General features: G+C 37.7%; 1 protein-coding gene across 1 annotated transcript in view; it reads left to right on the top strand.

Annotated features, from left to right (window-relative positions):
* Window positions 1-852: 852 nt before the first annotated feature.
* The window catches only part of EMB1030 (Alanyl-tRNA synthetase, class IIc), a 54,579-nt gene continuing 27,443 nt past the window's right edge, over window positions 853-27,988 (top strand). Inside the window, exons 1-11 of the mRNA XM_088951436.1 lie at window positions 853-1,130; window positions 2,321-2,446; window positions 2,538-2,746; window positions 5,546-5,724; window positions 7,783-7,861; window positions 9,142-9,276; window positions 9,365-9,514; window positions 9,823-9,933; window positions 10,069-10,986; window positions 13,437-13,709; window positions 14,871-15,080. Of these exons, the coding sequence (XP_088807562.1) occupies window positions 995-1,130; window positions 2,321-2,446; window positions 2,538-2,746; window positions 5,546-5,724; window positions 7,783-7,861; window positions 9,142-9,276; window positions 9,365-9,514; window positions 9,823-9,933; window positions 10,069-10,986; window positions 13,437-13,709; window positions 14,871-15,080 (2,526 nt within the window). The 5' untranslated portion in view covers window positions 853-994. The remainder of the gene's footprint in view (window positions 1,131-2,320; window positions 2,447-2,537; window positions 2,747-5,545; window positions 5,725-7,782; window positions 7,862-9,141; window positions 9,277-9,364; window positions 9,515-9,822; window positions 9,934-10,068; window positions 10,987-13,436; window positions 13,710-14,870; window positions 15,081-27,988) is intronic.

Genomic DNA, 27,988 nt, shown 5'->3' on the forward strand with positions numbered 1-27,988 from the left:
ACAAACAGCGATGAACCAGCAACGACGGCGAACAGTCCCCCTTCCTTTTGACAACGGCGATGAACCAGTGATGAAGAGTCTCCTTACCACAGACCAGCGGCAACGATGATGACGGCGAACAACAATGAACTAGTGATGACGGCGAACAACAATGAACTAGTGATGACGGCGAACAGTCTCCCTTCCTTTTGATAGCAGCAACAAACCAGCGATGAAGAGTCTCCTTACCACAAACTAGTGGCAACGACCAACAACAATGAACTAGTGATGATAACGAACAGTCTCCCTTCCTTTTGACAGCAGCGGTGAATCAGCGATGAAGAGTCTCCTTACCACAGATCAACGGCAACGATGACAACGGCGAACAGTCCCATTCCTTTTGACAGCAGCGACGAACCGGATACTGTTCATTGCCTTCCCTATTCAAACAGAGGAGGCGGTGGTGGCAAGAGAATCGGTGCGATGGCAAGAGAACAAGGTCGTGGCAATCTGCTTCTTTGTCTGATCATCGTTTTCTTCACCCTTTTGAATTTCCTTCTTTCTCTAATATGCTTTCTTAGTACTCCTATCTCTCTCGGTACTTTTCCTACTATTTTCCCATATAAACCAAACAATAGAAAGATAAATTTTTACACCATCCCATCTTTTTCCATTCCACCCAAATCTTCTCACAAACCAAATGGAGCCTAAAGTACTTTAACACAATATGTAAAATAGTAAAGATAGAGTTAGTCAATTTTCTAAATTATAAGGATAATTTAAGAAATTTGCCCATTCTAAATATTGTCCCGACTTGGAATCAACTTGGATCCGTTACCAAACAGGCTTAAAAAGACCGAATGTGTGAATATCGGGAGCTTATCTTCACGCCAACGTTTGTAACGCCAATTTAAATCTCTACCTGTTTGAAGTATAAAGCAGCTAGAGAGAGAGATAAAGAGAGACAGAGCGCGCGCGCGCGAGCGAGCGAGCGAGAGAGAGGACCTTGTTTGCCATGGAAGGATTGAAGCTGGTGGACTCTCTGCATGGAAACCAGAGTGGGAAACCTCTAATTCGACTCTCCAGTCCAATCTTAGCTTCCAGAGCTAGCTTTCTTAAACCAGCAAAATGCAGTCTTTCCTTCACAACTGGTACTTTTTTTCTCTTTTGCTCTTACTTATAATTTTTCATTCTTTTAGGACCTAATTGGAAACCTTTTGGGTTTATTCTGACCATTGATGAGCTTCATCTTATTGGTGCTTAATTTTTTTTGCGTCTAGTTTAATCTTAGTAAATGAAAAATGAACTAGAAAGAAAAAGTTGTAGATTTATTCATCCTCTGCAAATCAATCAAGACGAGAGAACGAGTAAAAGGCCATGGTGCTCCCTTGTTCTCTTTTATAGGGACAATTTTTGAATCTCATTTGAATGGTACAATCTATTCCTAAATTTTTGGGCTACTTTTGTCTGCACATAAAATGAAGGTAAACAAATAGTTTCCTGCAAAATGATGTTGAATAGGGAGCTAACTTATTTTCCTGATTTTCCTCGCTAACTTGGAAAAAGAATCTGAATGGTTGGGAAGTACATGAATGCTGTCAGATATGAACCAAGACGACCAACCTCTATTTAGAAAATGACTCGTGGAAGATAAGAAGGAATTCCTTCTTCCTATAATTATTACTCACTTTCGGGAAGTGTTCGTTTTCCTTATCCATTTAATGAGAAGCTACCCCATAAAATAACATTTTCTGGAAATCATCGGTGTTCTTTCATTTTATGTGCAATCAAATGGAGCCTTAATCTGGTCGGATTTTGGCAATGGCATACTGTATGCCTAATGGTTCGCAAATTGGTAAATTTCCCCTGTGAGGTATGCTGTAATAGAACAAAGTGGTAATTTTGTTCCTCATGATCGTGATTACAATTTGAACTATGAAACAAGCCCCCAAAATGGTAATTTTGAAATCCCTAATAAAATTTACAATGTAAATTTATCAGAAATTCAATTACTGTACTGACTAACGTGAAAATGTAAGGCACATTTGTCAGTCATTCACTGAGGAAATCATGAAAACACTGATTTGTTTCCAAATTGGATATAAATGCAAAATGAGCAAGAAAGCTTAGATTTAAATATCTTTAATCGTAGGTTGTGGAATACTTGAATAGATAACTCCAATCCATTGTTTTTGGATGGCCCATTTTAGCAGTGGGAAGCAACATTCACAGTCCTCATTGTAATATATGATGGTTTTATGATTTTCTTTTCCTATTTCATAAAATTGTGCTTGTATATCAGATGCATTCTTTTGGCTGAACAATTAAGGTTTGGTTATAGGTTGCAGGGAATTCGTGGGTGTTAGAGGAAGAGTGCCCACTCAAGTTTTTCCAAGTGGATGGCTCTACAAAAATTCTAATTCGAGAGGGTCATGGGAAAAGAAGTTCATAATAAGAAATGCATCAGGTCTGTTTCATAATTTATATACTGTTCTGTTTGATTTTATAGTTTTTTAAGTTTGTTGATCTTGTCTCAGTTTTCATATATTTCCTTTCAGCACCAACACAGTCTATCAGCAAAGAACTAGTAAAAGATAAGTCTAAAGAGTCCCTAGTGAGTGGGAATTCCATACGCCATCGGTTTCTTGAATTCTATGCTTCTCGAGGCCACAAGGTCCTTCCAAGTGCTTCACTTGTTCCTGAAGATCCCACTGTTTTACTTACAATTGCAGGAATGCTACAGTTCAAGCCTATATTTCTTGGAAAGGTATGCTAATTTTTTTTATAAACTTTAGGTGGTACATTTCTTTTTATCAAAGGAAGAAAAAGAAAAGAGTAACCAACCAAGTCAGAAACATTGAAAGTTTATTAATGTCTAAAAGTGAACCCACGTATTGAATTTGTACTCTTGCTAACATTTTCTATATGCGTTTTGTATAGCATGAAGGTTTTCAAATGTCAAGGTAAAAGTGAAATTTAAACAAACTAAACAAATTGAGTTCACTATTTGCCCAAAATCTCCATGGGGAATCTAACTATTTTAGTTCTCTAACCTAATCATACCTATAAAGGGCAGATTTCCACGTTTATGGCTGAAAGAGATCTCTGAATCTCTCTTGAATGTCATGTTCCAATTTGCCCAAGATGTCCTCTATGTGAAATCATACTGCTCCCTTTGTCTCTAACTTTTATCTCTCTCTAGTCTGGATTTGTTAGGCACCAAATAATGTAGTTCAACCTCCACTCTTTCGGGTTCATCCCACTCACTCTAGGCTTTGATAAAATTGCTTTTCTAGAGCTTTCTTTATCTTATATAGAGAGGTAAGCATATTGGGGGTGTGAGATCTATTAGGGCTTCCAAAACTTAAAAGTGCTAATTAAAATAGGAGAAGAATTTCTCTCTACCTTGAGATAGCAATGTACATCCCTTTCTCTATAATGTGTGGTCAAGATTAAAACATCATTTTAATATTATATCCAAATTCCAACAACTCCTCTACAATTGCTCTTAAGTCCTTGGAAATTATCACTTAGTTCTCTTCATGCAAAGAAGATTATAGTTTTTCCCCTCCACACAACAGTGTCTAATTCTGGTTGGGAAACCACATTTGTCACTATTTGTACCCGACCACCATCTAAATGGGATTTATCCAAGAGTTCTGCTCAGACAGACAAACTACTTGAATATCACCTACTTGGTCAAAAGTACTTCTAAAGTGGATGCTATCATATGATAACTTGGGTATATTAGGGATTCCCAGTTCAATCAGGACACTGCAGGATAAGCCCTAGGAAACTTTCTTTCTTGTGAGTCTAGTGCCACAAGGACTCTTTCCATATTCATCATGTGAAACCAGTATACTTGAGCTCTAATGCATCTAGAATTCTGCTCCAGGAGTTCAAGTTAAATTACGATTCTTTCCATACTCATTCTGGTGTTACCCTAAGACTTATATAGGAGTCCTGCTACTGGGATTCCACTGCTAGAGTCTTAGTCTAACTAGGATACTTGGCTAGAGCCCTGATGTAGATCAAATTCTTAGATATGAAACTTTCCTCTTGTTTGAGGGTGTAGATTCCTTATTGGACATTCCTAGAACCATAATATCACTTTTAACCTCCTAACATATAGAGTATGTTAGTCATAATCTAATAGTAACCTCACCTGTAGTATATCAAAATGACTAATCATGACACCACAATCTTGAAAACTCCTTAGGTCCAAGGGGAGAAAAGTCTTTGCATTGGAGTGAATCATTCCATTGCACACCCACATAGTAGAAAAGTCTAAACTGGATCAATATTAGTGTGCATCCAATACACACCTGCATGGCAGTCTGGAGTTTCACCCCCAATAGTTGAGATATCACCACACTGTATAATGGAAGTTGTCCGTTTGCAATCCTTATAAGTGAACTACCCAAGCTCACCCTTATTTAGGATGTTTTAAGTTCACAAGAATTGGGTTATCCAGATCTCTCATGATGAGTCTCACTCATCACCTAAATGCCCTACAATATTACCTATGGACTACACAATCATACATAAACATAGCCATTAATAGAATGCCTCGTATGAAAAGTCTCACTTTTATTTATAAATACATCAGCAAAAAGATACAAAGTGACTTTAAATGGGCACATGGAAATCATATTTCCAACATGAGGAGTCTCACTCCCACTACCTCAGGGAATGATCTATCATCACAAGAATATTTCTATATTGCAAGAGTAGAAATTTCACAATCTAATTTTATTTGAGGCCACCCAAAATGTGAAGATAACAACCTTATCATCCACCTTCAAAAAAGATCATAGAGTAACAATCAAATAATAAAATGAAGAAAAAAAGGAAGGAAGAAAGAAAAATTGCATAAGTATGCTTTCTAACAATTGGGAAATAGAAAATTGGATGAGTGTGTCTTCTATTTAAGTTTCTTTAAACTATTTGACCAATTTTAGGTTAATTCACTTTTTTAAACATCACTATGCAAAAGTGAACTATTTAAAGGGGGAAGGGAGGAAGGAAGAAGAATTGTGTCAGAATTCTTTCTAAAATTGAAAAATACCAAATTGGATGAGCATGCTTTCTATTGAAGTTCCTTTAAACTATTCAACCAAGTTGAGGCTCAACTCAGGATTCATATTCATATTAGATTGCTTAAAGGTTTTTACGCCAGCTTCCAACCTGGGACAACACTCTTCCTTTCCAGTCTTGGGATCAACACGATAAAACAAGCTAATCTTGGAATAGTTTCAACCAAGTGCAGACTAATTGACATATTTGAACAATAATACTTCATGCAAAAGTAAACTATCCATAGGGGATTCATACAAAGTTGAATATTTCATTAACATTAAAAATTGTATTATTTTTGGATCCAAATGTAGGATGCTGGAAATTAGTAAACTGTCAGTTCTTGACTGAAAGTTCTAATCTAGTTGATTTTATACTTTAGTTTCAACACCCTTGCATTGTAAATTATGATAGTTTTCCTTTTTTTTTTCTTTTTCTAGTGCTACTAAACATTTGCATTAATTTGGAAGTGCTTTGACATCTTATGTAGGAACCTAGACAAGTAGCTTGTGCTACAACTGCTCAAAGGTGCATACGGACAAATGATGTGGAAAATGTGGGCCAAACATCTAGACATCATACATTTTTTGAGATGCTCGGGAACTTCAGTTTTGGTGATTACTTCAAGAGGGAAGCAATTATTTGGGCATGGGAGCTTACAACCAAGGAGTATGAATAATACTTTTATTGCTGATGGACATGAACTTTTTATTGGTAAATTTTGTGCTATATTTAATTAAAACATGATAACACTTACATGTTCATAAGAGTTTGACAAAATTTTTAACACCAGCTACTAACTTGGCATAACCTTCCTCCTTTAGTCAGGCTTAGAACTAGGGCTGCAATTTGGACCTGGGTTAGCCCAAACTCAGCCTGAAAAAAACTAGGGTTGAGTTGGGTTGAAGTTCAGGTTAGGGTTAGGGTTGAAAAGTATGAAACCAACTTAACTTTGGGTTTGGTTTGGGCTGAGGCCTTGGCTAACTCAATCTAACCCAGACCCAACTTAACTTCATATTTGCATGTATAAATATGTATTTATGCATGTAATGTAAGTACTTATGTATATGTCCATTCACCAATCATGCATGTATGCATATACAACAATGCATCCATAAATGTATATGTCTATATATTTATGTACTTTTTTTTGTTTCAAGTATTTATGTGTTTATTTTATATGCATTATCTATCTATACATGTATGCATGTATATTGTATGTCAAAAATTGTAAGTTTGAAGGCATTTGTTTTAAAACATGATAAGTATGTTATTTTACACAATAATGCTAATACTGAATTAACTTGAACCCTTACATTATGTTTGGTTTGAAGGAAAAAAGTAGGAAAAGGAAGGGAAAGGTAGGGAAACCTATACAAGGTTTGTGTTGAGCAGGAGACCAAGAAGAAGAAGAAAAAGAAGAAGGAGAAAAGAAGAAGGAAGAAGAAGGAGAAGAGGAAGAAGAATAAGAGGCAACTGAGTTTAGGCCTCAACAAAACTTAGCTTCAGTCGAGTGAAGCTTTCTATTTATACTGTTCTGGCCGTACATAACAAAATGTATACAGAATTACAAAAATACCCCTGTGGGTACTAAGCCTGTGTACAGTACATATAATACACCTGTTAACAGTTTGTAAAGGTTTCCCTACCTTTCCCTACTTTTTCCTTCAAACCAAACACAGCCTTAGAATCTAGGAAATTAGTACATTTGGCAAATGAAAGAAGAGAAGTTGGGCCAACCTGAGAGCACGCTGAACCCAATCCTAAGTTTAAGGGTTGGGGGTTCAACAACTTGGGTTGGGTTAGGGATGATCTCAACCTAACCTAACCCGGCTTGACTTGCACCCCTACTTAGGACTGGAAGTGTAAGATAGGTTGACACTGGTGGAGTTGTAAATCTTATCATGCTGTGAGATAAGATTTACATTTGCACTGAATGTTGTTGGAATAGTGATTTTGCATTATCAGTTGTGCCGTTATAATACTTTTTGATAGTCTTTTCTATTTAGATATTAAATATAATTATATAAGCTCCAAAAGGAAATAGAATATTTCAAAAGCTCAATTGGTTAGAGTGTCATGTTACACGAAGGTTGTTCATCACCATGTACATTCAAGTCCTACATAGGTTATGCCAAAGTTAATTTATCAAAACATGGCAACAAGTTAGGTGCCCTGCAAAATGGGTCTCACCTTTGAGCCTAGGCACGCCTTAACATTGGATTTAGTAAGGTAAATATGGTCACCTTTGGTCCTGAAATGAATTTATCAATCTCTTTCGCTGGCTTGGTGATTGATGTACTACTACTACTACTATCAGGATAGTATGATGTTGGCAAGAAATGGTTGGATACACATTTACTTATATATTTCCTTTGAGTTATTTGTCAACTTTGGTCTCGTAGAAAAAATTTTCTGTAACCATTTTATCATTTGTTCCTGATCAAGAAAATATAACTAATGATTAGTCTTTCATGTTCTTTAAAATAAAAATAAATGCCTAACTTGGTATATCTGTAATTAGAAGAACTGCATAACTGTGTTGTCCATGACCTGTTACAAAACATGTCTAGTGTTTCAGGAACTTCCAAACAGCATCCACTACTTTCTGTATCATTAAGAATATTAGTTTTTTAGGCTATAAACAGATGCAAATGTCATAAAATTCCTTACCATGGTAGCTTCTCTTATTTGAATATGTTGTTTATTTACCATGTTTACTTACAGATTTGAATTGCCACCAGAGAGATTGTGGGTTAGTGTTTTCAAAGATGATGATGAAGCTTTCTCTATATGGCATAATGAGGTAAACCACTATTCTTGTCAGTTTATTCTTATGGCCTTCTGCAGTTGTCTTTCTTTGCCTAGAGCCTTGCATATGGGATGTATTCATATTTCATTTTTTATTCATTTTCAAGTTCATCAGATCAATCACTCTTTCTCATTATTGGAAGTACAATCCTTATTGCCATTTTTAACAATAACATGTTTATTCTTAAGAGTAAAGTCCAATATCTTTTTCTGAAATTAGATTTTGATTCTTAAGTTATATAGGTGGGTATCAGCCAAACCACTCAAGATTCAAAACATGAGTGCTTCTAAATACGTCTGTAAGAACCTTCATCAGCTGATCTTCAGTTCCGACCTGTTATCTATCTCTTCTTAGAAAGGATTTTTATACATAAGCCTTTGGGCTAGGTGAATCATGTCTTAAATGCTTTAGGGCACAAGCATAACATGTCCATTAGACATAAGTTGGACAGATGTATTTTTCACACCTCCAGATTGGATGCTTGTCTTACAAACATATCATATTACTTCAATAAAATGCAGAAGTTCAAAAATATGTCAGTCTTAAGTTTATGTTTTACTTAAACTTTCAAATCCAGGCAGGATTAATGTAAGTCAACACTAGTGGTATATGACCAAAAAAACGCTAAAATACACAGGAAAAAGAAAGAAAGAAGGATCAACTATATTTTATATCCTTATTTTCTAGAGAAGGCATGCTAAACCTCAAAATTTTGGCAAGAAAAATGCCTTTCTTCTTGTTTGGGCATTTTAAATCATGATACATGGTACTACACCTCTTCAAAAGCAACCTCATCACAAATAATTTCTTATGCGACTATTGTGCTTGTAAATTTGTGTGTGATGCAGATGGTTGCATTAGTGGCATAACATAAACTTGTAGAAATTTTTGGTTCAACAGTATATTCAACCAAAGCATTTTTTTTTCTCCAGAAAAAGAAAGGAGAGATGCTCAGAAAGGTGAAATGCAAATTAATTAAAAACTAGTTGTATTGGGCTAATTCAATAAAATCCCTTACTGATACCATATTTGGACTTCATAATAAAGTACTCCCCTGTTCTTTTTCTTGTTTCCTCACTGATAATTCTGCGGCTTATTTCCTTTATATGTTTCTACCAGAAACTTTCCTAAATTTTAATTCTAGTTAAGAGCCAGCATGTGCATCTTTATGCCATGTTCTGCTTCCAAAAGTTCTAAATAAATGTTCTCTTTAATAAGAGAAAGAAAATGTGTTTCAATGTCTAATAATTTGCATAATGTGGTTCTTTCATCAGGTAGGAGTTCCTGTGGAGCGTATAAAGCGTATGGGTGAAGATGACAATTTCTGGACTAGTGGTGTTACTGGTCCCTGTGGTCCTTGCTCTGAGATTTATTATGATTTCCTTCCTGAGAGAGGATATTCTGATGTAGTGCGTTTCCCTCTCTCTTTCTCTCTCTCTCTCTCCATTCACTATTGTTCCTTGTACTTATTGTGGATTTGGAAAAATGCATTCACAGGATTTGGGAGATGACAGTAGGTTTATAGAGTTCTACAATCTCGTCTTCATGCAGTATAACAAAAAGGAAGATGGGTCCCTTGAGCCCTTAAAGCAGAAGAATATAGATACTGGGCTTGGCCTTGAACGCATGGCTCGCATCCTGCAGAAGGTATCTTTATTTGATATATTAGCTCTTTAAAAGTCCAGTGTTATGAAGATAGTCTGCTTCATCTTAGGTTCTGTGGGGCTGTTTGATAACAGCTGAAGTTACTGAACCGAAAGACTTATTGCTTTGTCTTGTAAAACTTATTCACTAAAAATCAATACGCTTTTCAGTTTAGCTACTTCAGCTGTTATCAAACGACCCCTGTTGCTTAAAAGGGAGATATGATGCTATTCTTCTTGTTGGTTTATTATTTTATACTGTATAAGTCTCTCTCAATAAGAAGTTTTCTGTATGTGTTACTTATTTTGCAGGTTCCAAATAATTATGAGACAGACTTGATTTATCCCATTATAGAGAAGGCTGAAGAGTTGGCACTGGTCTCATATGCTGAAGCTGATGATCGTGTAAAGACCTATCTTAAAGTATGTTGTCATCGAACATTCTGCTATTTATTTAATAATATCTGTGAGCTACTACCTAGTACCTAATGTGATGTAACATGTTTGTAAATACTTAATGACACTTTTTAGTGATATCTATTTTTTATTGTTTTCCAGGTAATTGGAGATCATATGCGTGCTATTGTTTTTCTCATATCGGATGGGGTTGTTCCTTCAAATATTGGGAGAGGTTATGTAGTTCGGCGGCTCATCAGAAGGGTTGTTCGAACAGGCAGGTTACTAGGTATAAACGGTGATGGAAAGGGGAATCCAGAAGGAGCTTTTCTACCAGAACTTGCAGATAAAGTAATAGAATTAAGCACTGAAATAGATCCAGATGTAAAAACCAGAGCAGCCCGTATTCTTGAGGAGTTGAAAAGGGAAGAACTACGGTTTGTGCAGACACTAGAGAGAGGAGAGAAGTTACTTGAGCAGTTACTAACTAGTGCATTACTAAGTGCTTCTGAGAATGGAAGTAAACCTTGTCTGTCTGGAAAAGATGCCTTTCTTTTGTATGACACGTTTGGTTTTCCAGTAGAAATAACTACAGAAGTTGCTGAGGAACGAGGTGTCAGTATAGATTTGAATGATTTTGATATTGAAATGGAGAACCAACGGCGTCAATCTCAGGCTGCTCATAGTGTTGTTAAACTTGCAGTTGAAAATGCATCAGAGCTTACCAAGAGCATTCCAGACACTGAATTTTTAGGATATGATACCCTTTCTGCCAAAGCAACAGTTAAGGGCCTATTGGTGAGTGGGAACTCAGTAACACAGGTTTCTGAGGGAAGTGATGTAGAAATTTTGCTGAATAGGACACCATTTTATGCTGAATCAGGTGGTCAAATAGGAGATCATGGTTTTTTATATGTTTCTGAAGCTGAAAAAGAATGCAAAGCTATTGTGGAGGTCAAAGATGTCCAAAAATCTCTTGGAAACATATTTGTTCACAAGGGTACTATTAAAGAGGGAGCTATAGAAGTTGAAAATGAAGTGGAAGCGATGGTTGATGCAAAACTGCGGCAGAAAGCTAAGGTAAAGTTGTCATTGCAATATTTGATCCCTCTCAAAAATTTCTAGGCCTATGGTCCCATCTTTACATCATCTAAATATCTGACATAAATCTTGGTCTTTATTTTTATTACTGCATATAGATTTGGGGAAACTAAAAACATCCTGAAAATTCTGATTATAATTTATACTGGAATATAGGATGTTAAAGAGACAGGAAGAGATACTTCGGGGGAAAAAGAACTTAAGATTGGTTGAACCACTCATTATCATTTATACACAATTTTAGAGAAAGGTAGAATGTCTAAGCACTACCAATGTATATATTTCAATATTGGGAATACACTCATATTGACTAACTACAGCCACAACATAGGCTCTATAAGGCATTGCCAAAGACATGTAGAAAGAAGATCCACCAGAAATTTCTATTTATCTGCCAATAATTCCTCTTTTTGATCTTGTAACTTTTGGTTTGGATTTTTAGGAGTATCAGTGCATTTAGATCCCAATATTTATTTTTTGTCTTTTAACAAATCTAATACATGACTTGTTTACAAAACAAAGATACTTGCTTGCATTGGGCTATCTAAATGCCAAAGAATATTTCAAGTCTCCTAAATCCTTCAAATTCAAATGCTAGAAAAGTTTTGAGATGTTGAATTTCAAAGTGGCAATTCCCTATCACCATTATATCATTGGCATATACAATAGGAGTTTTTAGTCAACTTCCAATTATGCTTCTAAAATAAAGTATGATCTACATGACTCTAAAGAGTATCTAATCTTAACATCATTCTGGATGTGTTGAACCATGCTCTAGGAGATTGTTTGAGCCCATATATTGGACATTCTTTTTTGACTTACCTCTAAAAGGAAGGGAACCTAGAGGATATATTGTGTTCACTTCCTCATCAAGATTACCATGCATGAATGCATTATTGACATCTAATTTGAAAAATGGCCAAGAACAGTTTGCTACAATGGAGAGAAACACCCGTGTGGAGTTCATTTTAGCAATAGGAACAATATTCTAAGTGTGAGTGTGTGCTTTAGTGCAACAGTTGGGTTGCTCCATTGCTACCTAGGTGACCAGGGTCCAAATCTTGGAAACAACCTCTTTGTGTATCTGTAGAGATAAGGTTGTGTATATCTGTCCCTCCCCCTCCCCAGACCACGTATTGGTAGGTAAGGTTGCACTCAAATCAAGTTCTAATAGTTCAGGCTCAAATTCAATTAGGCTCGATTCAAGTTCGATTCTAATCAAGCTTGAATCAAGTTCAAACCTTAGAGTAAGCTTGATTAGTTATTCAAGCTCAAGCTTGACCAATAAAAAGTTTGGCCTGAAAGCTCGTAAGCTTGGCTCGATTAATACATATATTATAAAAACATATTTTTATAAAAATACATACATATTATAGAATATACAAATATAAAAATACATACATACATACATGTATATTATAGAATATAAAAATAGATTTTATAATATATATAATAAAAACATATTTTTTATATTCTATACAAGGATCAAAATTTCGATACGATATGCCCTGTATTGGGCATCTCGTATCGCATCTTTTGGGTCCCAAAACAAAATAGGTGTTTTGGCACCCCTCTTTTTTTAATACAAAAAATATATAAAAATGTACACAAAAGCCAAATAAAAAAAAACTAAAAAAATATAAAAGTGGAGTTTTTTAGTATCGATGCGCCTCTGCCCATACACAGGGGCATATCGATACTTAGAATCATGATTCTATATAATATAAGAATATACTATATATTATAAAAATATCATATATATATATAATATACAAATATATTTATTTTCGAGCTTTTGAGCCAAGCTTGAGCTCATTGAATATTTAATTGAATTGAGCTCGAGCTGAAAAATATAGTTCGAGCCGAACTCGAGCTTGAACTCGAACTTAGTAGCATTTAGTCAAGCCAAGCCAAGACATGCCAAAGTTTGGCTCAGCTTGGCTCGATTGCACCCTTGTTGGCGGGAGCCTCATGCACTAAGCTGCTCTTTTAACAATATTATAAGTGTAGCCTATCCATTTTTTTTCAGTAAACCCCTTTTGTTTTTTCTTAAGTTTTTCTTTTCTTTTTCTTGTTTTTGGTAGAACCCTTTGCCTCAAGTTTGGCCTTATAAATTGTATCTCTTAATTGAAGCATGTCTTGTTCTTGATAGTGAAAACTTACTTGCATCTCATCTCAGAAGATCTACGAACTCCCAAGTTTGATTATTCAATAAAGCATTCATTTCTTCTACCACAGCTGCCTTGTACTTAATGTTAAAACAAATACAATACTAAAATACTTCCAATCTTTATATTTCAACATCACTATATTTATTCTATTATTGACCATTACTTGACACTTATTTATATGCTCATTAACATAAAATTTATTCTTAGTGTTGAAATCACAATTATCTTTTATTACAAAATTTTGTTTGGGTTCTGCAGGTTCATCATACTGCTACACATTTGTTACAAGCTGCACTTAAACAAGTAATAGGCCATGAAACATCACAAGCTGGTTCATTGGTGGCTTTTGATCGACTCCGGTTTGATTTCAACTTCCATCGACCACTACTAGATCATGAAATAATGGAAGTTGAAGGGTTGATTAATAAATGGATTGGTGATGCAACAAATCTTCAAACTAAAGTGATGCCTCTTAATGATGCCAAAGAAGCTGGAGCTATTGCAATGTTTGGTGAAAAATATGGAGAACAGGTTTGAACATCTAAGTCAAAATTTCTACCTTATATAGTTCTAACCAATCTAATAAGGACACTAGCGTATTTGTATCCAACAGTGACTGAAGATATCTGACATAGGCATGGCGACCTAAGGAGATATTTATGTTTGTAGAAATGTAGATATACTTCTAAAACATGAATTCAACACTGATTGGACATGGCCATCATTCAGAACAAAGTGTCCTTTCTTAGGTTCTAATGTTGAAGTCGAGACTTGTGAATATTGAATTTATGAGCTTACCTTGGTCAGTTTTTTGTTGAACTTCCAGAAAAACGATGAGGAAAGTTTCCATTGAATCATGGACCATTTGTAGTTTCTTCTGGATGTGTTCTACAAAATGGCATATCTGGAAGGCTAACTTGGGTCTGGGGGTATATGGTCCATAGCCATAACTTGCCACCTCTCATGCTGAAAGCATTGAGACACCATCTGATGGGTCTTATTTGTATATCAGCTAGGGAAAAAATCAGCTTATACAGTAGATTATCTCCATCTGATTTTGTTGCATTTAATTGGATTGTGGAGAAAAGTTTCTATTGCATTTGAAAAGAAGCCCTACATATATTGCTGAAATCAAAGGATTATATTTCAGTCCCAATGCTTGAAACATAGGCCGGATAAGTTATGAGGACCTCCCACACACACTTAAAGAGTAAGGATGCAAGAGGTTACATTTATAGAGAAATCCACTTGCATGTATGAATTTGATTGGATAGAATAAAAAAATGTAGGATTAGCAGAACTAAAAGTCAGCTTTTTTGCTAGTGTGCTTTGTATTGGCCAATCACCAACGGCCTGCTTATAATTGAGGCTTGAAACATCAAAACTAGAAGTGCTAATATGGGTGGAACTTTTCAATGTTCAAATGGTTTTAAGTGTAAAAATGAGTTCATCTTCACCTTTTTAAACTATTTTCAACTTTTAATTAAAACCCTGTATCTCACATCTGGTCTGAAAAAAAATCAATTAACTGCCCAAAAGTAATTCAAAATCATTAAATACAATCATATTCTGAACACTATGGAATAAGGTTTTTTACATACAATAACAAATATTTCCATTTTGATGAAAAAGGATGTTTACATCAAAAACAGAAAGTTTTTTAACATCTTTTTTGACCATGATATGTTTTAGGTACGTGTTGTAGAGGTCCCCGGTGTATCAATGGAACTTTGTGGTGGGACCCATGTCAGTAATACTTCAGAAATACGTGGATTCAAAATAGTTTCAGAGCAAGGAATTGCATCAGGGATAAGGCGTATTGAAGCTGTAGCTGGTGATGCTTTCATTGATTATATCAATGTTCGAGATAACTACATGAAACATCTGTGTTCCACTCTCAAAGTATACATTCTTCCCTCATTTTTAAGATACTAGCAAGTGTGCATGTGGCAATTCTAGATGATGATAATGATAGTAATAATGTATTCAATTTTTTTTTTATAAAATTCATGTATTTTTTATTCTTTTTGTTTTTCATTATTCACTGGATATAGATTGAAAAATCCGGATCCGATTACCTAAACACCTCATATTGGGCTGCAAAGTTTTGGATATCATTGATAGGCCTACCTATTTGATTGGACCTTCTTTTTGTAATGTTTTATCTTCTTAGTATATCTTTTTTTGTTCATCTATAAAAAAAATGTAAGATTTAAAGAGAGGGAATTGAATGAGATGAAAAGTAGTAGTTCAAATTGCATTTTAAACCTCAAAATTAAATAGAGATTAAATAAAAAAAAGGGTATTTTATCAAAACAAAGTTCCACAATCTTATTCATATTTTTAATAGTAGTGTAAATATATAATTATAGACGTGTTCGATTTTTTCTGTAATTTTTTTTTTATTTTTATGTGTGAAAATAATTCTGTTATGTACACTTATTTATTGTTTAATACGATAAATATATGATATTATACATGTGCCCAAATGGTTTTTTTTTGTAAAATTTATGTATTTTTTCATTTTTGTGTTTTTATATTTTATTAACTTTTATTATTCAATTATGACATTAAAGGTTGACAAACTTGACCCAAAAGTTGAACTATTGATCTCTTCCAAACAAGAAAATAATTTCATTTTTTGTTAGTTTTAGATTATGTATTTCAAATGGTCTTTTGTAAAATTTATGTATTTTTTTTATTCTCCCGAGTAACCATGTTGGCCATGTGGTGTTTCTTATTACCTTGTTTCCCAGGCCTTCTAATTACATCTGAGCCTTGCTTCTTAGGTAGATCCTGAGCCCACTTTGGTTTCCTATGGAGATCCCAACAAGTATCTTTGGTGTGCCGGGGCTTTTGACAATTAGTGCACCACAATTTTTACTTATTCATGATTATAGGTTTAGAAGTACTCAAAACCAAAGGCACACTGCCTTATAGAGCTGCTACAGTCCACAACTAGGCACTTGCTGATTTTCGGTTTCACAGAGAACCAAACACAAACACTGCAGCTGCAATACTAGTTTGTATGACCTACCCTTCGTAGGAGTCCACAGAACAATATACGAACACCGCACTTGTAGTGTAACTAGGTCTAAATGACCTACAATTTTACAACTTTCATGCAGCTTCTCAGTAAGAACAGAAATACAAGTGGTGGTTCACCACACCTAATCGGCTGATATGCACTTTCCAGGGCAGCCGAATAGTTACTTAGGGTTTAGGGTTCAACAACAGTCCCTTAGAGAGCTGAATAGAGCAACACACAATCGGAGGAGGGAAAAAAAAGGCCGAACAGTCTCTACTCAGATTATAGGACATTAACAGTCCATTGAAAGAGTGCAAGAAGAGAACCATAACTATAGAAACTTCAGTTCAGTACCCAGGTCACCCGAACTGTGAATAGGCAGTACACTCATGGACCCAATCTTCTCTGCAGGCCAGAACCCTTCTTCGTACATCTGGGATGGTTTTCTACAGTCTTCTTAGCCGAGCAACCCCAGAAAAACATGTAGCAGAACCCTTTTCTGCGCTAGGAAGTTGAACAGTCAACTTTCTTGTAGCAGAGCCCTACTCGGCAGTGGAGACTAACCGCAGCACTAGAGAATACTTCTTCTTCCTTGTCTTCGAGCATCAGGATTATAGCTTCTACGCAGCAGTGAAGAGAGACCTCAACTGGTTGTTTTCCAGGTATAGTCGGTCCTGCTCTGATACCATGTTGAGCAAAAGAAGAAGAAGAAGAAGAAGAAGAGAAAAGAGGTTGCAGACTTAAGGCCTCAAAACAAAAAACCACTTCATGCGAGTGAAGCATTTGTATTTATACCATATTGGCCGTACAACACAAGAGGACTACAAAAAATTACAAAAATACCCCTGCGGGCACTAAACCTGCGTACAATACATATAATACACCTGACAACATAAAGCATAGGGACTTAAAGAAGGAAGAACAAGAGAAGGAGCCACTTGAGGTCAAAGACCAAATTCTTCTATTTGGTTTGGGAGGGTCCAAACATACAAAATCAAGTAAAAGTAAAAGCTCAGTGGCAGAAACAGATTCCTCATCCCTAAACCCGCTATGGAACCCAAAATCCCAATTAAGAGACCATGGGAGAATGGGGGGAGACGGAGACCTTGAAATAGGCTCCTTTTTATAGAGGGAAATAGAAAAAAGGGAGGGATAGAGGTCTTTTAATGGTTGGTTGTCCACCCAAGCATCTTCCCAAAAAAGCACAAAACTATCACTATGGACATCATACCTTACGAAGTTGAGAAATTTTGTGAGGATGCCAAAAATCGCCTTCCAAGGTGTAGTGATTGTGGGTTGCCAAGATACCTCGGCTTCCTAACCAGATTTAGAATAGCCATGGATGCTAGCCACCACCTCATGCCACAATCTTTCTCTTTCCAGATGCCACCTCCATAACCACTTGCCCAAAAGAGCTTCATTCTTATTTACTAGGTTCCCTAACCCTAAGCCCCTTGTTCCTTGCTTCGACTCACCACCTCCCATTTAATCAAATGGTCCTTTTTCTCTACACCTGGCTCCCACAAAAAATCCCTCATCAACTTTTCTATCTTTTTTGGCTTCCCTAACAGGTATCCTAAAAACAAACAAAAAGTAGATGGGTAAGTTTGCAAGTGTGGCCCTAATCAAAGTTATTCTACCCTCTAGAGAGATATACTTCTTTTTCCAAGTCACTAGCCTTTTTTTAAACTTCTCTACCACTGGGTTCCAAATCCTACTTTCCTTTGGATTTTCACCTAGGGGAAGTCCTAGATAGGTCAAGGGCCAAGCAGAAATAGGGCATTCTAAGTAGGCAGTAATAGACTCTAACTCCCTTCCCTCCACATTTAGCCTCACCACACAACTCTTCTCAAGATTTATTTTCATGTTTGAGACATTCTCAAAGAGGGATATTAGATTTCTTAGATTCCTTGTCCTCAACAAATCACATTCCTCACAAAAGATTATGATATCATCTGCAAATTGAAGGTGGGTAACTAAAACTTGATTTCTTCCTAATCTCCATCCTCTTATCAATCTAACCTTGTCTACTTTTGACAAAAGTCTACTAAAAACATCAACAACCAATGTGGAAAGGAAAGGAGACAATGGATCACCTTGTCTCAATCCCCTACATGCTAGGAAAAAATCCTTTACTACTCCATTTACTAAAACTGAGTAATGGCATGACGTTAGACAACCACCTATCCACTTGCACCATCTATCCCCAAAACCACACTTTCTGAGCACCTCTAGCAGAAAACTCCAATCCACTAAATCATAGGCCTTTTCAAAATCCAATTTGCAAACAAAACCTTACCTACCCAATCTTCTCATCTCTTCCACACTTTCATTTGCTATTAAAATTTGGTCAACTATTTGTCTACTATGAACAAAAGCACCTTGAGCTTGACTTATGATGGGGGGAAAAACCTTTTTGATCCTCAAAGATAAGACCTTTGCCAGTATTTTATAGATGCTTGTTAGCAAGCTGATTGGCCTAAAGTCTTTGGGATGTTTGGCCTCTTTCTTCTTAGGGACCAGGGCTAGGAAAGTGGCATTTACTCCACGGCTAATGACAGGTTCTTCCTCAAACTCTTTGAAAACTTCTAACAAGTCTCCTTTAATTATGTTCCAACAGTCTTGAAAGAAAGCCATAGTAAAACCATCTGGCCTTGGTGCCTTAGATCTATCCACGGGATTTCCTCGTCCTCAAAACTCCTTTCCAACCACAATTTCATCTCTTTAGACAGTGTAGCCCAATCCAAACCAGCCAACTCCACTCGACTAGCTAGAGGTTTCCTTAAGATAGATTCGAAGTGTGCTACAAAACAATTGGCTATTTCCTCTTGAGAGTCCAATTCCACATCATCTACTTCAAGTTTAGTCACCAAGTTTTTCCTTCTTCTTCCATTGGCCATCTCATGAAAAAATTTGGTATTCCTGTCACCTTCTTTTATCCATTTTATGCCTAGATTTCTTCCTCCAAGAGATCTCTTCTCACAAAAGAACCTCCTCTAATTCCTTTTTCAACCTCCACCTTAATTCTCTTTCCTGAGTATTCATGGTTCGTTGAGATTCCTTCTCATCCAGGTCCTCTATTTGGGTCATCAGATTGGATTTCTATTCGTCTATCCTCCCAAAATGTTTCCTATTCCATTCTCTTAACTTCACCCTTAGGCTTTTCAACTTCTTATGAAACCTTACCCCTTTCCACTTCACCCCCCTCATTTCTTGATTCCAGCATTCCTCAATCTTTTTTACAAAACCTCGGTGTGTTAGCCACATATTTTCAAATCTAAAGGGTTTGGGTCCATTCCTGAAGGTTCTTGTCCTAGCTCAATGGGACAATGGTTGGAGGTAACTCTAGGTAGAGATTTGGATAGCAAGTCTCTCTAATGATTTTCCCAACTTTCGTTAAAAAGGAATATATCAAGCTTTGAGCAAGTTGGGTTTTCTTGGAAGTTGGACCAAGTAAAAAGGCCCTGCACAAGAGGAAGCTCCTTGAGCTCACTACAATTAATAAAATCATTAAATTTTCTCATAAAATCATTAAAATCACCACCCAAACACCAAGGACCCTCCCATAGCCCTTGGATTCCATATAACTCTTCCAAAAATTCATTCCTCTCTCTATAGATTTAAGGCCATACACATTGGTCAACACCCAAACGAAACCATCGTTCATTGACTTGAACTTACTTGAAAGAAGAAGAATTGTTTATTGTATTAGAGAAGTAATACAAGTTTGAAGAGAAGAAGAGAGAGAGAGAGAGAGAGAGAGAGAGAGAAGAAGAAGAAGAAGAAGAAGAAGAAGAAGAACAATGAAGAGAGGAGAAAAGAAAGAAGGGGTTTGGTGGTTAATGATTTGCCGCCCCATACACTTCTTTATTTATAGCTTTAGGTTCCTTGCAAGAATATGAAATAAGCAAAAAATAGAAATTAGAAACAACTAGGTGTGGGTATGAAACCACACACACTAGAGCCTGAGTGTGGGTATGGAATCCCACACTCGTGGCTAACCAACTATTTCTTCACCCCCCCTCAAGTTGGGAGTAGATATTTGTCATGCCCAACTTGCGTAGATTTGTCTCTAATTTGCTTTTCGTGAATGCTTTGGTGAAGAGATCAGCTAACTGCATGTCTGAGGCAATGTAAGGAAGGCATACTTCTTGAGATGTGACTCACTCTCGGATAAAATGTCTATCAACCTCGATATGCTTAGTCCTGTCATGCTGTATTGGGTTGTGGGCAATATTAATTGTAGCTTGATTATCACAATACAGCATTTGAGGCTTCTTATATTCAACCTCCAACTCATTAAGCAAGGATCTCAGCCATAACACCTCTGCAACACCATTGGCCATGGATAGACCTATTCATGGGCCGGGCTCGGGCTTGGCTTTTGCCAAATTTTGAATGGGCTCGGCCGAAGCTCGAGCTCAACATAATGTAAAGTTAGGCCCAAAGCCTGGCCCGTGAATAGGTCTAGCCATGGATTTATATTCTACTTCTGCACTGGAGCGAGCAACAACATTTTGCTTCTTGCTTCTCTAGGAAACAAGATTTCCCCCCACAAATGCACAATATCTAGAGGTGGACCTCCTATCATCAACACATCCAACCCAATCCGCATCTGTATATACTTCTATTTTTAAATGACCATTATTCTTGAAGAGTATACCTCTCCCTAGACATCTCTTTAAGTAGGCAAGAATCCTTTCTACTGCAAGGAGATGGGTGGTCCTAGGGGAATGCATGTATTGACTGACAACACTGACGGCATAAGAAATATATGGTCAGGTTAGATAGACATAAAGAAGTTTCCCAACCAGCCTTTGGTACATAGCCCTGTCCTTAAGGAGCTCTCCACTTTTTGCACTTATCTTATGGTTAGGCTCAATGGGAGTATCGGCAGGTTTCACTCCTAACGTGCCAATTTCTTCCAATAAGTCCAGAACATACTTCCTTTGGGAGATGAAAATACCATGCTCCCACCATCGGTATGCACAATCTCAAAAGGAAGGTTGCTTCCAATAAGTCCAGAACATTCATCTCATGGCCAATCCCAATCACCTTCGTTTCCAGATCTTGAAAAATACACCGATCAGGGAAAAATGTTACCGAACAGTTTTGATTTTTAGTAATATTACTAACTGAAAGTAAGTTAGCACTAAGCTTGGGAACATGCAAAACTGAGGATAGGGTGATGGTATCTGATAATTTGATGTCTCCCTTGCTAGAAATTGGTACAAGAGAGCCATCAACAATAGAAACTTTGTCTCTCCCAGAGGATAAACAATAGGTGCTAAATAGAGTAGATATGCTAGTCATATGATTTGAAGCACCTAAATCTATTACCTAGGAAGGTCTAGTATTACTTGGGACAGAAACATGGCAAGCAGTAGCTCTTGTACCTGTATGAGCAAGGGCTGAAGTAGGCTGTTGAGCTGATGTAGGCTGAGTTGAATTACTAAATTCATTTTCTAGTTGAGTCAGAGCAACTCGAACTGCAGCTAGGGTATTTAGAGGAGTGCCTCTTGTGCCTGATGAAGTTGTACTATCAGTGTTGACAGGCATATTAGCATTCCCTTTCTAATTTCAGAGCTTTGCTAGAACTAGATGAGGGTGCAACTTCCAACAGGTGTCCTTAGTATGTTTAGGTTTCTTGCAGTGTTCACATACTAATTCCTTCTTAGCTTCCTTCTTCTCCTTATCCCTCCCCCCCAGATTTAGGTCTAATTGCTGCCAAGGTTGATTCGAAGGGTTGTTGCTGCAACATAACCTTTCTCCTAGTTTCTTCACTATGCATTAGGGAATAGGCTTGTGATAAAGTCACACTATCTCTTGTCAACAACTGTTGTCTCACAATGTCATATTCAAAATGCAGACCAGCTAGGAACTCAAAAACTCTGTTAGTTTCAACCTGCTTTCTATATGTTTGTGCATCTTTCTGACTCTCCCACTCAATTGTTTCAAGATGGTCAATTTCATGACATAGGGATTTTAAGGTTGAAAAGTAAACAGAGACCTGCTTCTCTCCTTGCCTCAGATTTTTAACCGCACATTTTAGCTCATAAGCCCTAGCAACATTAAGGGGTTGAGAGTAGGTTTCCTTCATATTATCCCATATTTCCTTAGTTGTTTTGGCCCGCAAGTAGTTTCGGCTGATGTGTGGCTGCATAGAGTTGCACAGCCATGTCATCACCAAAAAATTCTCTTGGACCCACCTAGCATAAGTAGGGTCCTCCTTGGAGGGTTCCTTCACATCCCCTAGCAAGAAGTTCAATTTTCCTCTACCCCCAATAGCCATCATGGCTGGTTGGGCCCATTCCAAGTAGTTTGATCCATCAAACTTAACAGTTGTAATCTGAAAGGTGTTTTCAGTCATGTTACCTGAACCACCAGTCCCAAAAGCACCTTCCCCTTGGTTCTTGTACTCCATTCTAAGTTAAGAAGAGGCTTTAAACTACTGTGACAAGAAAAACTGTATTTCAAGGCTGATAACAGCCGGCCTAGGACAATGATTTTGTAGTTAGATGATTGATATCAATCCTGAGATTTTCTATTCGTACCTCTCTGAATTAATAACAAAGTCCTTTTGAGTATCAATCTTGTTTGCTGGATTATAGCAGTCGAAGAAGAGGGAGAAGAAGAAGAAAAGAAGATGTGAGAGAGGCGGCTTTTTTTCTCTTCAGCCGACGCAAGAAGCTTATATAGATGATTATAAAAATTACATGAACAGACTAGAATGCCCCTGATTAGTGATGGGACACCTAGACAAATAAAACAATTAAAACATTAAACATGTTTGGGCCCAATAACTTAAGAACATAAGACACAAATAAGACTAACTTAAACACTAATAACAGCCGAACCAACACTCCCCCTCAAGCTAAGCATGGATGTCAATCATGTTTAGCTTGCCAAGTAAGTCTGAGAACTTTGTTGACGCTAGTCCTTTAGTTAACACGTCTGCAATCTGCATCTCGGAAGGAGTATAAGGAATGCAGAGTTCTCCTGAGACAATTCTTTCTCTAACGAAGTGCCGATCAATCTCAATGTGCTTCGTCCTATCATTTTATACTAGATTATTTGCAATGTTGATGGCAGCCTTGTTGTCACAGTACAGCCTGAGAGGACACTCAACTTTTATCCCGAGCTCATCAAGAAGGGTTCGAAGCCACAACAGTTCTGCAACACCATGGGCCATAGCCCTATATTCAGCCTCTGCACTCGATCTGGCAACCACATTCTACTTTTTACTTTGCCATGTAACCAGATTTCCTCCAACAAACATGCAATACCTAGAAGTAGACCTCCTGTCCCCAATGGAGTCAGCCCAATCAGCATCAGTATACGCTTCAATATCAATTTTGTTGTGTTTTTTGAACATAATTCCTTTTCCTAGGCAAGTCTTCAAGTACCTGAGGATTCTTTCCACTGCTCTCATATGAGGAATCTTCGGAGAGTGCATGAACTGGCTGACTACATGTACAACATAAGCAATATCCGGTCGAGTGAGAGACAGATATATCAGCTTGCCTACTAGTTTTTGGTATCTCTCTCTATCAACGTAGTCCTCTCCAACAGATTCCTGTAGACCATGGTTCTGCTCTATTGGAGTATCTGCTAGTCTGCACCCCATCATACCTGTCTCCCCTAGTAGGTCAAGGACATACTTCCGCTGACATATATAGATGCCCTCTTTTGATCTAGCAACTTCAATTTCAAGGAACTACCTTAGATGGCCCAAGTCTTTGATCTCAAACTCAAAAGCCAAGAATTCCTTTAATCTTTTTATCTCTTCCAGATCATCCCTTGTAATCACCATATCATCCACATACTTTCCCATCAAAGCCATAACCCGGTGGAGGATCCATAAATACTTCTTCATGTAGATCACCATTTAGAAAAGCATTTTTTACATCCAACTGATGTAACTCCCATGAGAAATTTGCAGCCAATGACAACAAGACCCGGATTGTGTTGAGTTTCATGACCGGAGCAAAGGTCTCTTTGTAATCAATCCCTTCCTTTTGAATAAACCCCTTTGCCACAAGTCTGGCCTTGAATCTTTCAATGGACCCATCCTCCCTATGCTTTACAGTGAACACCCACTTGCATCCTACAGTGCGCTTCCCTTCTAGTAGATCCACTAATTCCCAAGCCTTTGCTTTCATTAAGGCTTTCATTTCCTCATTCATAGCCTCTTTCCATCTTGGATCAGACACTGTTTCTGAGTACCTAGCAGGAACATGCATTGAGGAGAGAGCAGACACAAAGGAATAGTAACGAGGAGATAAACATGAGTAAGAGACAAATTCAGCAATGGGGTGTCGAATAGTACAAGAGCGGGTAGACTTACGAAGAGCAATAGGGAGATCCAAATCAGAAGTATGAGGAATGGGATTACCTGAAGTTGTTGAGGCAGATTGATCCGAGTCCGATTGATTTCTGCCATGAGTTGGAGGGTCTTTTTTCCTTCCTGTTGTAGGTGATTCTTATATCTTTCTGTTGCTTACTGATGTCTCTAGTTACATCTACAGCATCAAGAGTGGTAACAGGAGGAATGGGAGCCTCACTGGGTTCACCCGGGATGCTATAACTAGGAGGATCAGGAGGAGAGGATGGAAGGCCCGAGGCAGAGAGAGGCACAAAACAGGAGGGGGAAGGAGAATCCAAAGAAGAATCCTCTTCCATCCCACTAGTCTCCCCCTGAAGAGGATTTTGGGAAGAATGAAAATAGGAGTGAGACTAAAAAAATATCACATCTATGGTGACATACTTCTTCTTAATGATGGGGCCATAACACTTGTAACCTTTCTGGGTAGGAGAGTACCCAAGAAAGATTCCTTTCGTAGCCCTAGGATCCAACTTGGACTTCTTCGGATCCTTAACATGTATAAAGCACACACAACCAAAGACTCTAGGTGGAAGAGGAAAATCTGGAAGATTAGGGCAAAGGACAGAGAAAGAAGTTTTCATACCCAACACCTTGGATGTCATCCGATTTATCAGATAGGATGCGGTAAGGACATCTTGAGACCAGTAGTGCTTGGGCACCTTGTGCTGAAATAATAAAGCTCGAGCGGTCTCCAATAAGTGTCTATTTTTGCACTCAGCAACCCCATTCTATTGAGGGGTACTAGCACAAGACGACTGATGTATCATGCCAACATCTTCCATGAATAGGTTCAAGGATCTTTCAAAATACTCTGCAGCATTGTCTGAACGGAATTGCTTAATCTTCTTGTCAAATTGAGTCTCAATCATTTTGCAAAATGCCATGGTTATCCGTGGCACTTCATCATGTTCTTTTAACAAGTAGATCCATGTGCATCGTGAATAGTGATAAATAAAACTGATAAAGTAACGAAAGCCATCCATAGAAACAAGGGGTGAAGGGCCCCAAACATCAGAATGGACCAAATCAAAAGGAGCTTGAATTTCATTACTAGAAATTGGATAAATGGTTCTACATTGTTTTGACAACTGACACACTTCACAAACTAAACTTTGACTCGAAACACCCTTAAATAATTCAGGAAACAACCCTTGCAATGATGAAAAAGGTAAATGACCTAGCCTAGCATGCCACAAGTGTAACCTAGCTATTGACTCCACACTATTCTGACCACTAGTTGCAGATGATTGTAAGGCCGAACTTATGTCTGCATCAAAATAGTAGAGACCTCCACACTCACAACCGCTCCCAATCCGTCTCTTCGTCAATCTGTCCTGAAAGACACAATGAGTAGGAAAGAAAGTTACACTACAGTTTAAATTATTGGTAAGCTTCGAAACAGATAAGAGATTGGAAATAAGATTGGGAACATGTAGAACAGATTTAAGAGAGGTTCTTGCTTAGGTCAACTCCCCCTTTCCTCGAGATGGTGGAGAGGGAACTGTCAGCAACCCTCATCTTATCTTAGCTAGACATCAACTGGTAAGAAGAAAATGAAGAGGACATGTGTGTCATGTGGTCAGTGGCACCAAAATCAATAATCCAAGAAGTAGAGTCAATATAACTAGTTGTACTATAAGTAGAGACAATACCTGATTTGGCAAGAGAGGTGGAAGCAAGAGAATTAGTCCTTAGACGGGTTAAGGTCCGGCTAAGAACCTCTACCTCATCAGCAGTGAAACCCAAGGATTCAGATGTGGGGAAATTAGCAGTCTGTCCCATGGGAGAAGATGCAACTGTAGATGTGTTATTCGAGCCATCACCACTGTGACGAGTAACATGATTCCCACTTGCTGTTTGATTCTTCTGGGGCTTCCTGTCTTTTCTTAAAGCAGCCGGTTTCAGATGAGGATGAAGAACCCAACAAGTCTCTTTTACATGCCTTTCACCACCACAATGAGAGCACTTAAGATGCCTCTTGTCTGAATGCTTGCTCCCCTTTTGGTTTGAAGAAATTAGAGTTGAATGTTCAACATGCTGTTCTGCTGGCTGTGTTTGAGTGTCAACTTGCATCTCTTTCCTCTTAACCTCTTCATTCCTTACTAGGTAATAGACATGATGTAAATCAGGCAGTTCATCCCTTCCCAAAATTTGATATCTTATGCTCTCAAACATTGGGTCTGCCAGCCAAGAACTTAAAAGTTCTACCCTCCTCAATCTGTTTATCATGCCTCTCCTTGTCTTTTGCATTCTCCCAATCAAGAATAAGATGGTGATCGAGTTCTTCCCATTATCCTTCTAGGGTTGCAAAATATGTTGCAACTGTCATGTCTCCTTATCTCAATGCAGCAATGTCTTAGTTCAACCTATAAATTCTGGCATTGTTCTTTCTCTGTCCATAAGTTTTAAAGACTTTCTCCCAAATCTTAGCAGCAGTCGGAAAGTGTTGAACAGTCCTGGCCACTCTTGAAGTCATCGAAGCAAGCAGCCAGGACATAACAGTAGCATTTTCCCTACGCCATACTGCATACTCCGCACTACCCACTACAGGTTCTTTCTTCTGTCCATCTAGATAACCCGTAAAGTCCCAGGAAGTAATGAAGAGCATGGCTGAAACAGACCATTCTCTGAAATTATATTCATCTAGCAGCACACTGGGTAATCTGCAAGCTATGCAGATTTGGATTTTCCAGATTAGAAGACCTCCCACCAGGTCTATTATCCCTAGAAGACACTTCTCCCGATATTGAAGACATCTCCTTCCTCTTACAGTGATCACAATTGGAAAAACTCAGTATAAAGAGCACAATTTCGGACTTACCGAAGCTGTTGCAGGCCTGAAAAACCCTTGTAACAGAACTGAAACCAAGAACACTCCACTTCTGTACACTGCTGAACTCTTCTGGACTGGACTGGACTTTGATTTCTGCTGTAATAAACTGTGATCAACTGTACGAACCAAACTAGGACCGTCGAAGTCAGCCCTTCCACGTAGATCTGTCCACACAGATCTCTCTTAGCAGCCGAATGGCTACTACCTACTGTAAGGTGTCTAGTAGGGCATCGATTTCTGGAGCAAACTCCCCTTGGGCCCTACAACCAAGGGAAACCCTAGATACGGACACTGCTGTGCTCTACGGTCAGCCCTAGGGTTTCTTTACAGCGACAAGTCAGAAAGGAAAAGGAAAAGAAGGAAGAAAAAGAAGGTTAAAGAAGGGTTGCTGCTGTAATCAGACAAATGAACCTGGCTTTGATACCATGTTTGCTGAATTACAGCAGTCGAAGAAGAGGGAGAAGAAGAAGAAAAGAACAATTAAAACATTAAACATGTTTGGGCCCAATAACTTAAGAAATAAGACACAAATAAGACCAACTTAAACACTAATAACAGCCGAA

This window comes from Nelumbo lutea, chromosome 6 (genome assembly GCF_056320005.1).
Source record: "Nelumbo lutea isolate HS-2025 chromosome 6, American lotus-T2T, whole genome shotgun sequence".
NCBI lineage: Eukaryota > Viridiplantae > Streptophyta > Magnoliopsida > Proteales > Nelumbonaceae > Nelumbo > Nelumbo lutea.